The sequence below is a fragment of the Antrostomus carolinensis genome, unplaced genomic scaffold (genome assembly GCF_000700745.2).
Source record: "Antrostomus carolinensis isolate BGI_N321 unplaced genomic scaffold, ASM70074v2 scaffold4050, whole genome shotgun sequence".
Lineage (NCBI taxonomy): Eukaryota > Metazoa > Chordata > Aves > Caprimulgiformes > Caprimulgidae > Antrostomus > Antrostomus carolinensis.
Window position 1 is genome coordinate 1 of NW_010287624.1, and position 15908 is coordinate 15908.

Consider the following 15908-nt stretch of genomic DNA (forward strand, 5'->3'; position numbering starts at 1 on the left):
CCCCCCACCTCCTTTCAGGGACTTTTGAAGACACGGATCCAGCACCGGCTGAGGTACATCCTGGAGGTGGTACGACCTGTTCCAACAGTAGTCCTGGATATACTGCACATCCTCACCCACATAGCAAGGCACTCCTCTGAAGCATGCAGCCAGGTAAATTTCCCATTTTACAGGAGCTCCAGAATGGTAGAGAAAGGTTTGAGAAAGGGAAGAAAGAAGCAGGTAGAGTTATGGCAAGGAGGTTAGACAAACTTGTGTGTTTTGCATGTCTGTATATCTGCGTGCCTTAGTTATTTGTGCTGACTGCTATTTCTCTTCAGCTGCTTGACTGTCCTCGGTTGATCGAGACCATTGTCAGGGAATTTCTCCCTACTCAGTGGGATCCCCAAGTGGCTGAACCAGGGTGTTTACTCACCAGCCTCCATGGAGTTCCTTGCTCCACTGCTATGAAGTTCATCAGAGTGTTGGCATCTGGAGGTCGAAATGCAACAGCCAGGCTGGTGAGTGATTCTCAGAAGAGCTTTTCTGAGTGCAAAGGCCTTTGTTCTCTGTGTCTTCATTTCTAAGTAAAGATAAAGGATTAATTAGAGGTGACTGCGAGCTGAAGCTGAAATAATCATTGTGAAGAAGGTGCACATGTGTGTTTTGAAGGAGTTGTTGACAGCATCATAATAATGATGCCGCCTGCTCTGTACTGGTAGAAGAGCTGTCTCAAGCTTTTCTCTGCTTTTTGTGTTTTACATAGTGCAGTTATGCAAAAGCACATAGTACAGCTCGGTGATACTGACCAACAGCAGATGTTTAGGGCACACGCTGGTATGTGATGCTCTATACTCTCCTGTGTTCCAGTGATAGGCACCTTAGGACTGTATAAACCAGAGGTTTAATCGCTATCCTTGTGTTTTACAACCCTGGTTGAACTTTCCTGCCATTCGTTTGTCTTAATAACTCTGAGGTGATTTATCAGTATATCCAACCCCTCTTATCTACTTCTGGACAGGTTTTCCACTTCAGAGATAATTGCATTCGCTCATATAGGTCATCACACTGGTGCTATAAATGCGTAACATCTACCAAGAGCAGCATTCATTACAGTGCAGTGAGCACCTCTTGGGGGTTTTGGTTCAGTATTGTTAATAGCAACTAATAAATTGCCATCCAGGAAATTGCTAACATCAGCAGAAGAACATCAGTCTGTGCTGTAAAATACATAGAATAATATGCTGGCAATGGGTAGTGGGTATTTAAAGGCTGTTAAGTGGTGCTAGGAACATAATAGAAAATCTCTGAATTTTACTCTGTTTCAGGCTTTGTGTACTCCAGGTGTTTCGAGGCATGCAAAAATTGCTTACAAGGTTCCTGCCACTCAGGCTTTGGTTCTGTTGCATTCACATATGGCTTGTTACAGGCACTTAAACATGGGAATGGAAGATAGTAAAAAAAAATAAATCAAAATCATCAATGTAGGAATTTGTTTTAGCTAACAACAAAATTCTTCCATCTTTCTCCTCTGGAAGTAAATTTGACTTTGCCCTCTGTTCCGTAGGAGGGTTGTCAGAATTCATAGTTTGATTCATCAGCTCCTTTGCTTTCTTGCTGGTGTGCATTGATTTTCCTACAATATGTCCCTAAAGATTTGAATTTTAAATTATCTATAATATGTCCTTGTGTTGTGAAAAAGACATTGTCATCTCATTTGTTTAGACAGAGCCCACACAAACTTCTGTATGTGTGGGAGCGGGAAAGAGAAGCTCTTATTTTTTATGGTTAAGCAAAAATACCCAGTTGTTGGGGAGGATAAAAATTATTTCTAGAGAACTGCAAATGAGTCATGTCACGCTTAATTCAATACTAAAATAGCCTCAGAACATTTCCAAGGCATCAAAATTCTATAATCTTATAAAAGTAATAGGCAGGAAGTACCCTTACTATAAAATAAACACAGAATCATAGAAAGATTTAAGTTATAGGATGTCTGAAAACCTTTTAGTGTGACCTTGCAAAAAGAATATCAGCATCAATTCAGTACTTTTGTATACAGTGTTTTTCATAAGATATATCTTTATGTGTAATCTTGACTAATAGAGTTCTATTTATGATCAGATAAATGCTGCAGAGAACATCCAAAACAAGCGTGTGCGTGGGCTCGACTAACCTCTGTCAGGAATGATTTAGATGTAGTTGATTTGTGTTAGGAATGGATTAGGTAATACCTAAGCATCCCTTCCTGCAATACTTCTCTTCTTAATAGCTATTGACCATTTATTGATCCTTTGTAGTATGCTCCTTCAGATTACACAAGATAAAGACAGATTTGAACGGTGCAAGAGGAGTTTAGAAGGAGCTGAATTGAAATCTGCAGCTCTTTTGGCGTGTCACAGTAATGACATAATGATGCATGTAACTGTTGTCTCTTATCCCTTTCTCTTTTTTGTTGCTCATTCATTTCTTTGTTTGTTTGTTTGTTTTACAGCTTAACAAATTTGAAATGAAAAGTCGGTTAAGTCGATTTATAGCTGAAGACCCGCTGGATCTGCTCCTGCCAAGGGAAGAAGCCATCAGGCTAAGCACCGAAGCCTTCCGGCTGTGGGCTGTGGCTGCTGGCTATGGTCAGGCCTGTGATCTCTACAGGTACAGTTTGCAGCTGGACAAAGGTGGGTGGACGGCACAACTGATAAAATGGACATCCTGTTCCAGAGGGGCAAATATTGGGGTCTCCAGCCTCAGTCTCTGCTCCCTTCAGGGAGTCTTATCTCCATTTCTCTGGCCTCCTGCAGTAAAACTTTCAGTTTCTAAAGGTATTTGTGTTGTGTTGTATTTTTTCTGGTTGTTCCTTATCTCCTGTGTTTAAGCACTGGTATTTTGTTGTTTCTCCTCTGTACTATGGGAGATCACCCTGACTTTTTAGGGCTGCATCTTTCTCCACTTGAAGGTGTGAATAAACTGTGCTTGTGTGACATCAAGACATGTAGTTTGTGTGGGACCTAGGATTGAATCTGATGACCTGAAGGCAGTCCGTAGGTAGCAGTCACCAGCATGCATGCTAAGTGAGGCAGACTGATGCAGAGAAGCTGCATGCTGTGCTGACTTTCAGTTCCATACAAATTCTTGTGCTTGACCATCAAGGTCTGAACTGGGATAAGTCTGACCTACCTCAAGCATTGAATTTTCCTCCTGAAAATGACTTGGAAGCACAGAGATGGCTATGGAGTTGCTCTGAAGAGGAGTAAAAGGGAGGCCAGTATTAAGTTTCAGAAGGGATATTCTCTCTCTGCAACATCATTTTGTGTATTGGTTAATAAAGAGTAAAAACTGTATAATTTTTTAGGACTTTAAATAATGTTGAGGAAAGAGAAACAGCAGAAGATGCTTTAAACTTGCTTGATTATAGCTGTGGATACTTTGGCTGACAATCTGAGAACTAGGGGGACAAGAATAAAAGTAATAAGTAGTTTTTCCAAGAGATTATCTGAATGCTTGGAGGCAGAATATTAGGTAGATCCATTAAGCTGAATTTGGAATAACAGTGTTCTTCCTTTGTCATCTTTTTTCCATGCCTGTTTATTTTTGTTGTTTTGGTGGTAGGGATGATTCTCATAATCTCATTTTAGCAATCTTTATAAATATGTGATGAGAGAGTGTAAAGAAGGTAGAGCCAGGTTCTTCCGGTGGTATGAAGTGAAAGTAAAAGAAGCAATGGGCACAAATGGAAATACAGGAAATTTCACTTAAGCGTAAGAAAAAAAAAATTTGCTGTGAATGTGATCAAACATTGGAGCAGGTTGTACAAGAAGATTGTGGACTCTCCATTCTTGAAGATACTAAAAATCCAAGTGTTCATGTTCCTGGGCAAACTTACTCAAACTGACCTGGCTTGAGCAGGGACTTGAACTATAGATGATCTCCAGAGACCCTTTCCAACCTTATCTGTTCTGTGATTCATACTGTAGAGATCTCTACCCTGTGCTGGTGAGGATACTGCAGTCCCTACCTGAATTGCTCAGCACTTGTTGTGGGAAGAGCCCTATGACTGAGTTGTCTGTCCAGCGAGCTACAGCAGTAGTTACTCTGCTGATACACGTGACGCAAACAGCAGGCTACACAGCAGAGCTGCAGGCCAAGCTAAGCAGGTAGGTCTTCTCTCTCACCACCAGTTCTGTGTATCTGAATGGTCTTTCCTCTCTTTGTTTTGGAGACCCTTCTTTTTTTCCTTCATTTTGGGTGGTTTACTGTCCCATATGTGAATCCCTGCGTGGTGGGTGTATTCCCTCTGACACAGGGTCAGAAGCTCTATCTAGTCTGACAGCTGTGTACATGCTAGCCTGGTAAGAGGCAGGAGTGAAAAATCTGCATTCAGCTATGGGTCAGAAGGGCAGTGTTAGCCAAATGCCCTGCTGAAAGGAGCTGGGAAGTTCCTTTGACCTTCCCTTTGGGGAAAAGAAAGTAACCTTCCTGAGGTTTGGAGAAAAGAACTTCTCTGCAGAAACTGAGATGCGTAAGGATTAAGAGGCTATTGATTTTGAGAGACATCAAAGCAGTAGGATTTGATTGAAGACAGATACTTTTTCTGACAAAAAGCAATGAACTCTTTAACTAAAGCTGGATACTGAGGTAGTGTGTCTCATAAAAACAGAGCATAGCTCAAGAACAGAGTAGTGCAGCTGAAGAACCTTCAGCTTTCATGAGTGGATTCTGCATTTGTCCTTTCTGCCTAAATTGATTTGGTCTGGTCTGTGTGAATGTGCAAAGACCTTTTTTTCCCCTAGTGGCTGTTGTCAAGTGTTGCCTTCCAGACTACATGTAATTGGAAATCTTGCTATCAAAAGTGATGATTTAGAGAGGCAATTGTTGCTGGGACATACTCACTATCCTATTTCATTCTTCCATTGCGTTTCAGTAATAGCTCAGAAGACACTGAACAGGTTCCACCTCCTCCAGTAGCGTGGAATCAAGTGTCAGGCTTACAACCCTTCATTGAGACCAGTCTGAAGAAATTCCTCCAGGAGATATCCCAGACAGAAACTTGGCAAACTCTGCAGCCTCTGACCACAACTTATGTGATCTACCTGGGAGTTTATTACAGTGCTTGCAGCCAACAGGTAAGGCCTGAAAATACAGGATGTATTCTCATCTCACCAGCATCAGCTTGTGCCTTACCTCTGAAAACCTGAATTTAGAGGAAATGCTGAAAAAGAGATGTTGAAGTATCAATCTGAGGACTAGATTTTGTTAACCACAGCTCACGTGTAGGCTACATGGCATTTAGGGTCAGATAAGTCTGCTAATCCCTCACATTAACAGTGACAAATGTCACTGTCTCCCTTTTTTGTCCTTTCTTCCTTTGGGCTCTGCATCTCAATCAAGGTACGTGGTAATGCTGTGACTGTTCTGCTTTACTGCAGAGATCCAAAGCATGAAGCAAACATGACCTAATGTAGTTTGACAGTCCTTTCTCCTTGTGGGCTACATCAAGGTGCATGTTTTTGCATTTGCTGTGGTCTGAGAGCTTACACATGGACAGCTACACTGCAGTAATCTGGTTGGAAGATTGAGTGTTGAGGGTCATGCCATATGAACTTTGAATAGGAAGCAATAAAGATAAATTTATTTCCTGTCCTGCTGATGTTTAAGGTCAAATTCTTGTTACAGTTACAGTTGTGGTATGTTACCATCTTTTAAAGTGAGTTTTCTGAAGGTGACATGTCAGTGTGATGCTGTTCAAGAATAATGTCTTATACTTTGGCTACCTTAGAGATTCATGTTCTAAAGATAAATGCAAGTTTCCTCTTTACTGCCCAACTGATGTGCCTGAGTTCTGACCTGGGAGAGCCGTCTTCAAGGTGTGGGGTAGTTTAATGGCTGTAGTTATTTACACTTCTGCAACTCCTCTGAAACTTGCCCGAAGCAACTGAAATTGTGGCTGGGGGGGAAGCTGCCAGTATCTTTCAAAGATGTCTTCAGTATCCCAAACTTTGGTAGTACCCATCACATGGTGTCACTAGGTCCTGAGCATTAGAGGACCAGGGTAACCAAGAGGTTAATATTCCTTTTCAACCTTTATAGATATCCCAGAAGAGTGGCTAACAAAATAATTTAAGTCCTTGAACTATGACATAATATTTTTTTTTTTATTTCCACTTAAGAAGTTCAATCATCTACCTGTGGTTAGCTAATCTGATTAAAAAAATAAAAATAAAATTGCATGTAGCATGTTTAAATGGACTTGCAAAAAAAAAAAAAAAATCAACTTGTAACTAGGTTGGTGTATACTGGGACTTCTTGGAGTATTTTTGTTAGACTCCTAGGAACTAAGGTGAACATCTTCATGTAGGTTTTACTGATTTCTGGAGTGGGATTTCACCTGGGGGAAAATTAGATTTTATGTTATAGGAATTAGTATTTCTGTATCCTAAAGCAGCATTCTAATGAAGGGAAAGAACAATAAAATTTGCCAGCATGTTCCTTCAACCTGGAATATTGCTTACTAGGGTCGGAAGAATTCGGATGGTTCTCTAAAAGCCACAGATCCTCCTCTGTGCAGTGTTCATCCACAGTCATGCTTTGATGGGTAGGTCAATTGCATTTTATACAGTTGATTTTTTTTTTTTTTTAATTTTTTTTTTTTTGAGACCCTCATGGCACCACTCTGCTTTCTCGAGGTAGTTCTGATCACCTTTGTGTCTGTCATCTTCAAGTTAATGGAAAGATCAGCACGTAGATGGTATGGGGAGTGGTGCTTAGCCACTTAGGGCAAGTTTTCATTTAGGGAATCTTGATCCCAAGGATCCCATACTTTATTTCCAGCCAGTTATCTCTTTGATCCATTTTAGTACTGGAGTGCAAGAACACCTTGAATTGCTGGCTCTCAGCTTCCACCCTACCAGCAGTGAGGCCAGCTCTAAGCTAGAGCAGTACCACTATGTAGATGATGTTGTCTGTCAAAAAGATAATAGAGAAAGCAATTAAATCAACCTGTCTTTTTGCCCTCACTGGAATGTCTTCATTCACCATCTTTTCCTGTCTTTCTCCATGTCTTCTGCAGCCATCAGTCAATCCAATTGACTGCTTAGAGGAACTGGAACGTTTGACATCTGAGGTGCTGCAACCCCTTCTCAGCCAGCCAGCCATACACAGCATGTGGGACCTGCTCAGGTAAAGTCATTTCACTGCTAAGATGCTGTTGCCAGAAGATAATGGAGCCTAATTTCTACACTGTACTGTGTGGCAGTTTTCCCTCTCCCATTTCTTTCCCCTGTACATATGTGCCCCATATGCGTGAATTAGAGCGCAGTAGGGCTCTGTCTACACTCTGCTTTGTCCTCTCTCCCCTCATGGCAAATAGCATGATGGCCACAGAGGTTCTCCAGTTCTTCCTTTCCTACTGGTGCTGCTGCAGGGTCTGCAGCTCTGCCCTTCCATGGACTTGTGATTTTTGTATCAATTTCAGATTGATTTTAGTCACTCTTGGCTTTTTGGCTTTGATTCTTTGGTTTCATGGGTTTAAAAAAACAAAGCAAAACAAAAACCCAACATCAATTTGAGTTCCTTTTACATCGGGGAAAGTGAGTGTGTATGTGCATGTACCATTCACGTGCTCTGAGTGATGCTGCTTGTATAAAATAATTTAAACTAGGCTGTCATGTTTAAACTCACTCAGGGCTTCACTGAGGCCTCGAAGGCCCTTGCAGGAAAGTGAAAGGCCAGATACCAAACTGTTCTTTCAGACATTTGAGTAACATAAGCTTTGTCTCTGGCGCTGGGAACTGTTCAGCACTGCAGATATTCCATCTTTCTGCTGTAGAGGGAGCCTCCCTCCTAGCCTGTGATCAGTCCTCTGGAGAGGAGGAACCTCAAAGACCTAACTTGTAGTTAGGGAGACATCCTGCTGCTTCTGAGAACGTCTGATATAAAGGCCCTTGCATTTAGTGGTATTTGAATGGTCACCAAACAGTTTGGCCTATGTTCTTTCATGACTGAGAATCATAGAATCACAGACTGGTTTGGGTTGGAAGGGACCTTAAAGCTCATCCAGTTCCAACCCCCCTGCCATCAGCAGGGACACCTTCCACTAGACCAGGTTGCTCAAAGCCTCATCCAGCCTGGCCTTAAACACTTCCAGGGCGGAGGAGAACTGAGGTCTGAAGCTCTTAGCAACAAGCCTTCCAATGCAAGTGCACTCAACAGACCCTTTCCTGCCTGCCCTTGAGGTTCGAAAACAATGGGTTTGGTCAGTCTGTAAAAGCCCATCAGCAAGAATTCTCCTAGGCTGTTCTTAACACTGGCTGGTAAAAATAAAGAGTCAGCTAATCCGTGCCTTAATATTTTGACAATCTTGTCTACACATTCTGGGCAGGTTAGGCCCCAGGTGTGTTTACACATCTCCTACATGATAATGCCAGTAGAAGGAAGAGCAATGCATTTAAAGAGTTAGTTCTCTGTCATAGGTATGGATCTCTGACAGGATTTGCCCTATTGCTCCGTTACCATTGAGCCACATGCTTGTGGTCACTCTTCCTTGTAGTGCTCTGGCCTGTACACACGTGGTGTGTCAAGTGTGGGCCCTGTAAGTGCTGCTGGTATGGAAAGTTGTAGTTTCCCCTGCGGGGAATGAGGGCACACACCAAGAGCCGTACGCATGGTCATCATGTTCATGTACATTAAAGCTAGGTTCTTTCTGAACAGACTTTAAAAATATACATTTCATGAGTACCTAAGGAGCAGCATTTTTGCAATGTCAATTTCAGATATAAGATGGCTTTTTGGCTTTGCCTGCCAGTTTGTTATTGAAATGTCTTGAGTGGGTGGGCAGCTTTATTAGCCTACTTTACGTATGTACATGGGGAAATGTGGGTTTTTATATTTTTTTTAATCAAAGCCCCAGTGCTTTCAAATGTTTGACACCAGAGATGCGTCACTGCATCAGTATTTCTGCACGTCATGAACAATTTAGCTGAAGATTAGAATTCATGACAGTTTGCTTGTATGGTAATAGTGCTTACTTGACCAGCTGTGCTACTAGCTGTTCTCTTGCACGGTCTTTGGGGCTTCCATTTAACTGCAAAGCGTGGCAGAGTTCAGATAGTAATATTCCTACAGGATAATTCATCAGCAGCACGAGTGCATTTGACCTGACCCCTCTCTCTTTACCTATTCACACAGGCCATGTTCTGCTTTGTGCAACCCTCTGTCCTGTTCCCCAGCACCAGAATTGGTCTTCAGCATTGCGTCTCTGAGTTGCGTGGGAGGCAAACCTCCTTTGAGTCTCGTTGGCTCCAAGTCACCTTTCCCCTTCCTCACTGCCCTCCTGTTTCTCATCAATAACATCACTGACATTCACAAAGGCCTGACCAGCAAGGTGAGAATAGATGTTCTCACTGTAAGTTCTAGGTGAAGGATGATATACTTGTGAGGGAGGTTAGTAGGTGTATATGCCAAGGCTTAAGAGTGATGTTAGTAGGACTATTAAAAAGGAATTGTGTATTTTTATTTTAAAAAGATAAAAGTACTATAGAAATACCACCATTTTCAGAACAGTTGGAACGAGGATCTGAAAAATATCTTCTGTCTCTGAATTCCAATATCCAGTTGACACTGGGAAGCTGGAATTATAGGGCAGGTGATGAATGATAATGCTTAAAGGATGGATTTATAAAGAACGTTGAGAAGGGTTAAATAATTGTTGTGTGGCTAAGCAAAATAAATAACTGTCAGAGGAGGAAAGGGATGGTTGAAGCATATATAACAAGAAAAATGGGTAAAATTAAACAAGAGAATGAGTGCTACAGTGGCTGAAGAGGTTTCTTTCCATTTCTGGTAGCCCTGAATTTTTAGAGTGAGAGAATCCTGGAAGAGTGCACACCCTAAAGCGGAAATGGCAGAGCCCTAGGGAGATGGAGTACCTAGGAGAAGCTTTCTCAAAGCCTTCCTTTGCCATCTTATGTTGAATTAGCTGACCGGTTACTAATAGCAATATCTGGCTAGGTGAGAGTAGAACTTCTTAAGCCACTGGCCAGAATTCTGCCTTACAAAGCACTATGGAAAATGTAGGCAGTAACTGTTGGTTACCTGCAGAGGGGATGGTCACGATGGATGCAGGTGAGCCCTGAGGCAAATATTTATCAGGCTATTTTTAAGTATCCCTTTTGGAGTAGCCAAGAGGAATTTTCATGGGAGAAGGTAGGGGGTGGGCCTTGAAGAGGGCTGTGTCTTACTTTCTTCCAACCACGAACTGTCTTAGCAGTATTTGTCTCTCCACTTCTGATTCCTTTATAGTACAGCTCTGTGCTGGGCTTCAGAGGCTTGAGGGATTATCTGCATCAAAGCTGGCAGACCGGACCTCCCTCTGTAACTCCCTCATCTGCGTGGATCCTGCGCCATGAATATCACCTGCAGTACTTTGTGTTAGCGTTGGCTCGGAGAATGGTATTGTTCTTACTCCTTTCATTTCTTTCACCCGAGGAACTGACTTCACCCTGACCTCTCCAACTTAGTGTGTCAGGCTGGCAACGGGTCTTTGCATCCATGTTCTTTCTCATATCTGACTTAGGTCTGGGGACTCTTCAGCTTTCTTTCATACCCTGTTAATAAACAGTATCTTTAGTTACTGATGTGGGGATTTAGATCCAAAATACTTTGGATGGCAAAATTATATTTTTGCCTGTCTTTGGGCTAGAGTGAGAACAAAGTTTTCAAGTGTGCTGCTAAAAAAGATGTCAAACTATCAGGGGAAGCGGAAAGCTCTTGGTATGAATGCTGTCAGTTCTTGCAGTCTGCTTCAGTCTCTCACTTTCTGGTGAGATCTGTGTCTCAGTTGACTCTCCTGTCCTTGTTGGCAAATGGTACAGTGATTTATCTGTTGTTTTGTTTCCTGTACAGGCAGGCACTTGTCCGGATTACACCCAGCATGCCTCACTCCATCACTGTGTTGCCATGGCATTGCTGAGCCGTCTGTTGCCAGGGAGTGAGCATCTGGCTTACCAAGTCCTACTGGATCTTGCCTTTAATCCCGAGTTTCTTCCGTAAGCTTTGCATTTTTTCCCTCTGTAGACTGGTACATGGGAAAACTTGGGAGAATTGAAGCAGCACATGTTGGCACTGCAATTTTGTCATAATTTTTGGCCTTTAATAAGGCCTGTATTCAAATTTGAGTTCTCATTGGCATCCTGTCAGTCACTGAGCCTTCCAATCTGACCAGCAGTGTGGTTGCAGACTTCTCTTCGATGTAACAATGTTGAGAAGCGTGACCAGTTTCTTTTGATCTCCTCTGTGGCAAGAGTCCTGTCATTCCTGGTAGAATTGATTCTCACTAAGGCCCAGCATCTGCTATCCTGAGACAACTGAGTCTAGAAAATCCATGGGGATTTGACATCCTGAAAAGCTTATTAAGTCTTTCTCAGCCCCTTATTGTACAAGTTCTTACACAAATTTTTGCTGATTTGACAACTGTGATGTGTTCCACCTTGCACTGGAAGAAATCATGAGCATCTCACATGTGAAGAAGGAAAATGGTAGCAGTTTACCTTGTTCATCACAGTCTCTTTAAAATTTGCCAGGAGGTTGAGGTTAGACCAAGGTGCTGCAAGGAGATATTATAGTTTTCCAGAAAGAAGGAATATTTGTGGGTGGGTTGGTTTGGGTGGTTTGGTGTCTTGGGGTTTTTGTTGTTGTTGTTGTTGTGGTGGTGGTGGTGGGTTTGTTTTGTTTTGTTTGTTCTGGTATTTTGTTTTGTGTTTTGTGGTGGTGGGTTGTTTTGGTTTGGTTTTGTTTTTTTACAAATATCTGCTGTAGAGCTACCATTTTGGAGAATTTGGCAAGTAATGTGAGACTATGGTCAGTCTCTGAACTGAGATCGTGGTACAAACACACACCCCCAATTTCTAACTGCCAGTCTGTATGGTTCCCCTGACTGCCAGCTGCAAAGCTGCTCTTTTGAGAACTGTCTTATTGATTCGTGTAGGCCTGATATGATATGTGGTATTTCATCTCAGCTGTGTGGGTAAGTAGACTGCCTGTCTGAACAAGGGGTTACAGCCTCCATACCAGACTGCTGGCATTGTGTGGAACTTTTTCATGGCAAGGCCTTAGTGTTGCTGACTCCAAATGTAGTTCTGTGAATTCCCTGTAAATACCAAGATAGCTGATGCTTTGCAGGCACTCAGTACTAGCATAGCTGAATGCTGTAGGAAATGTTGTGAGTGCTGTGCATATACTACTCTCTAATCTAGGAAGATCGTGGAGAATAATTTCTGTGTGGTTTTTTTTAATTTGTTTTTTTTCTTTCTTAAACTGATGTTTGTCTTTATCTTACAGTGAAGGGAAAGCTGGAGGGCCAGAAGCAGCTGACTTCTCCGATATCCTGCATCTGGGTTCCAGTGCCAAACTGGCACAGCCTGGCTCTGCGGCAGCATTTTTTTCAAAGGCTACTCGTGGTGCTCTGCTGAGAGAATCCTACCAGAATCTGCCTTTCATCCGCTCCTGCTACCTTTCTCATTTTGTCCACTTGCAGCCTACCCTTATGCGTTCCGAAGCATCCTACCAAGGACGGAATTACCTCATCCAATCAATGCTGCTTCCTGAGGTCAGAGGGCCCATCCTGCCTTCAGACTGGCCATTCTTTCCACTTATCAGCCTCTACAACAAAGTGACTAATGCAGAGACACGTGGGGCTGTACTGAACTCTCTCCCACTTGATCTCGTCAACACTGTGACCTGGAACCTACAGTGGGTCTTGTTGCTGGAAAGCTGGCGTGCTAAAACCCTTCAGAGCATCCCTACTGCTGCCAAACTTGCACGGCTGATGTGTGTCTTCCTCACAGGTGGTGACCTCTTTCTAGAAGCACCAATCCACCGCTACACAGCTGCCCTTCTCTCTGTGTATTGCCAACCCAAGGCATTGGACTCCCTAAACTTGGATGCTCCTCTCCCTGGTTTGGCATCCTTCCACGATCTCTATATAAGTCTCCTGGAACAGTTTGAAGGTGTCTCCTTTGGAGATCCACTCTTTGGAGTCTTTGTTCTTCTACCTCTACAGAAGCGTTTCAGCGTTCATTTGCGTCTCGCTGTTTTTGGGGAGCACACGAGTATCCTGCGGGCACTGGGAGTGCCGCTCCAGCAGGTAATCCTGGCTTATGGTAGGTGCCTGTTACTGGGCTCTTGCCTGTGTTTCTCCAACCTTGATGTGGGCATCCTCCCAGCACTCACCCTTCTTCCTCATCCCTCCTTGTCCAGTAGAATAATCACGCTTTCTTTGCTTAGAAGCTTTTCATTCTCCCTGAAGGAAGTCCAATGCATGGAACATAAAATAGAATAGGTATGGAGAGCAATATTCTTTTGATTTAGGGCTGTGACAGCAGTGTGTGGTTTTTTGTGGTTGTTATTGTTATTTCTTTAAAAAAATAAACAAACAAACAACGAAAACCAAAACAAAAACCTTGATGTATTGTAAGTCTGAGGAACAGAGTCCTGCCCCTGTAGGTGCAGGCCCTTGTCACATAATAATTTTCAGAAACCTGTTGAACTTTGTTTTGAGAGCAGATAGTGTGTGTATGTGGAAGGCGGGAGCTGTGAAATTGTTCAGTCTTCAGTGGAAACTGTCCCACACTCTGCTTGGTCTAATAGTTGAGAACCTCCTTCTAATTTATGGCCTGTATGTGTGAAGGGCTAATCTGTACCCCATGTTCTTCTGCCAGCAATTACCTTTCCCTTAAATATGTCTTCTCTTACCTTGGTGAGAGCCTTGTCCTTGCTCAGTGCATGGGCAAACAGTTGTTTTCGCTCTCAGCCGTGTTTCCACTTTTAGTTATACTAGAATTGTGCTTTTCTGGGTAACTCAAGTGAGAAAATTTGATGATCTATCAAGTGCAGGACTGCATCTCTTTTTGAATGAGCAGAGCATGAGATGGAATTTAGCTGGCTTTGAGTTCTGTGTCTGTTGACAGACAATACCCGATGTTACCCTAAATATTTGCTAATACAAAAATAACCTTTCAAGATTTGTTTTCCAAGCAACTGTGACCCAGCAGTTTATGTGAGTTCAGTGCTTTCCACTGTGTGGTTGCAGCACTTCTGCTCTGGTTGTAATAGCCCTGCAGCCAGTTTTTCTGTATCATTATGGCCAGATGAGCCTTTGTTTGTTAAGCCAGGTAAGCCAAGATACTCTGGTCTGCTTCTTATGGTAAGCTCTCCGTTCTCTTGATCTTCCCACTAACCCTTCCCTATTCCAGATCCACAAATATAAGTAGGAACAGAGCTGAAAACCTTATTCCAGACAAAAGCCTTGATTCTACATCACGTGCTCTATCTTGTCTTGATCCCTCAACACCAGATGCCTCAGTACCGTGTGAATTGGGGTATATGTTACAATGGAGAACGTTTCAAAACATACTGTTTTTCTTGTGCTTAGAAGTTTTTAAATACTTTGAACAATGTTTTCATTGCTGTGTTGCTTCAACACAAAGTCTGTGCTGGAAAATTTGAGCAAGATCACTTTGAGGAGGTGTTGTTTGGTTGTTTTTTTTTCCCTTTTTTTGCCTTAAGTTGAGTTAAAAAGACCCTAGTGGGCAATAGGAATAACCTAGTGGGCAGAGTGCTTTAGGAATTGAGGAAAATCAATGATTGTCTTTAATTGTGCAAAGAAGATGCTCCAAAGTGAAACAGGTAATTTTAGCCCTGTAGAACTTACCTCAAAATTAGAGAAGAATAAAAATTGGACTTCTGGAGAGGGGAGAAGCGAACAAAACCAAGTTGCTATTAAAAGCTTTTCTAACCTATTTTTCAAAGCTAGACAGTGAAGTCGGAAAATGTTGGAAATTTAACAACAACTTTAACTCTGGCACATATATCTGCTTTCCTTTTCTGGCTAAATGCATAGGTCAGTGTACTGGTCTCTGGTAAATTAGCAGGATGCTCTGCTGTTGAAAGCACTCTGTCTCCTCACTTTGAAACCACTCTTCTTGCCTGTGCCAAAAAGCAACTGCAGTCATTTAACCTGTAAAACATCTCTCCATAAAGCTGAAGAGGTCTTGAGGATGCTTTGTCAAAGGCATGTCACGTTAGTCAGTGTGGGCAGTAACAGTTCTGCTCCAAATGGGGTTTGTGCCACCGAGGTACATCATAAGCTGCCCAGAGAGGTTGTGGAGTCTCCATCTCTGGAGATGTTCCAAACCCACCTGGACTCTTTCCTGTGCAACCTGGTAACCTGCTTTGGCAGGGGGGTTGGACTGGATGATCTCCAGAGGTCCCTTCCAACCCCTGTGATTCTGTGTTATATAGGAATGCACACACAAACAGCTGGGGAAGGGTACCCTAAAGTCATGAACTCCTCCTCACTCCTTAGTAACGTTGTCTCTGTGTGGGTTTGTTGCAGTTCCCTGTGCCTCTCGAGCGATACACTTCCCCTCCTGAGGACAACCTGAACCTCCTGCGTCTCTACTTCCGAAGCCTGGTCACTGGGGCACTGCGCCATACCTGGTGTCCTGTGCTGTACGTGGTGGCTCTGGCTCATGTCAACAGCTTTATTTTCTCCCAGGACAGCACGACACAGGTAGGTAATGGATAGCAGAGCCTCAGGGCTGGAAGCTTTGCATTTTGTACCTGCTCTTCCCAAGGGTCCAGTGTGGCTTGTGGTGAATCACTGACCCTGTGCTTGAGAACAAAGATTGTAAGCAAATGTTTTGAGGACTGGTCAGCTGTTTGAGAATCCACATATGAGATACAGACAGTAGCTCTTGTTCATTATACCCTAAAGCACTCATATTAATGGTAGGCAATCCTGCACAAACCTTCGAAGTTGGGAACTATGTGGGCTATGGTATGGAGGGGAGGAATGAATCAGAGAGGATGAGGGAGCTGAGCAGGCAGAGAGAGCTTGTAATGGATTTAGCCTCTGCCTGAGGCGGTCGTAAGGTGCA

The 15908-nt window shown here is 42.9% G+C and overlaps 1 protein-coding gene across 1 annotated transcript in view; it reads left to right on the plus strand.

Moving 5' to 3' along the window:
• Positions 1 to 21: 21 nt before the first annotated feature.
• The window catches only part of RPAP1 (RNA polymerase II associated protein 1), a gene marked incomplete at its 5' end in the record, with an annotated part of 17249 nt that continues 1362 nt past the window's right edge, over positions 22 to 15908 (plus strand). The window contains 11 exons of the mRNA XM_010163533.1: positions 22 to 153; positions 321 to 500; positions 2474 to 2631; positions 3951 to 4130; positions 4898 to 5099; positions 7043 to 7152; positions 9160 to 9355; positions 10273 to 10422; positions 10876 to 11018; positions 12310 to 13114; positions 15365 to 15541. Of these exons, the coding sequence (XP_010161835.1) occupies positions 22 to 153; positions 321 to 500; positions 2474 to 2631; positions 3951 to 4130; positions 4898 to 5099; positions 7043 to 7152; positions 9160 to 9355; positions 10273 to 10422; positions 10876 to 11018; positions 12310 to 13114; positions 15365 to 15541 (2433 nt within the window). The remainder of the gene's footprint in view (positions 154 to 320; positions 501 to 2473; positions 2632 to 3950; positions 4131 to 4897; positions 5100 to 7042; positions 7153 to 9159; positions 9356 to 10272; positions 10423 to 10875; positions 11019 to 12309; positions 13115 to 15364; positions 15542 to 15908) is intronic.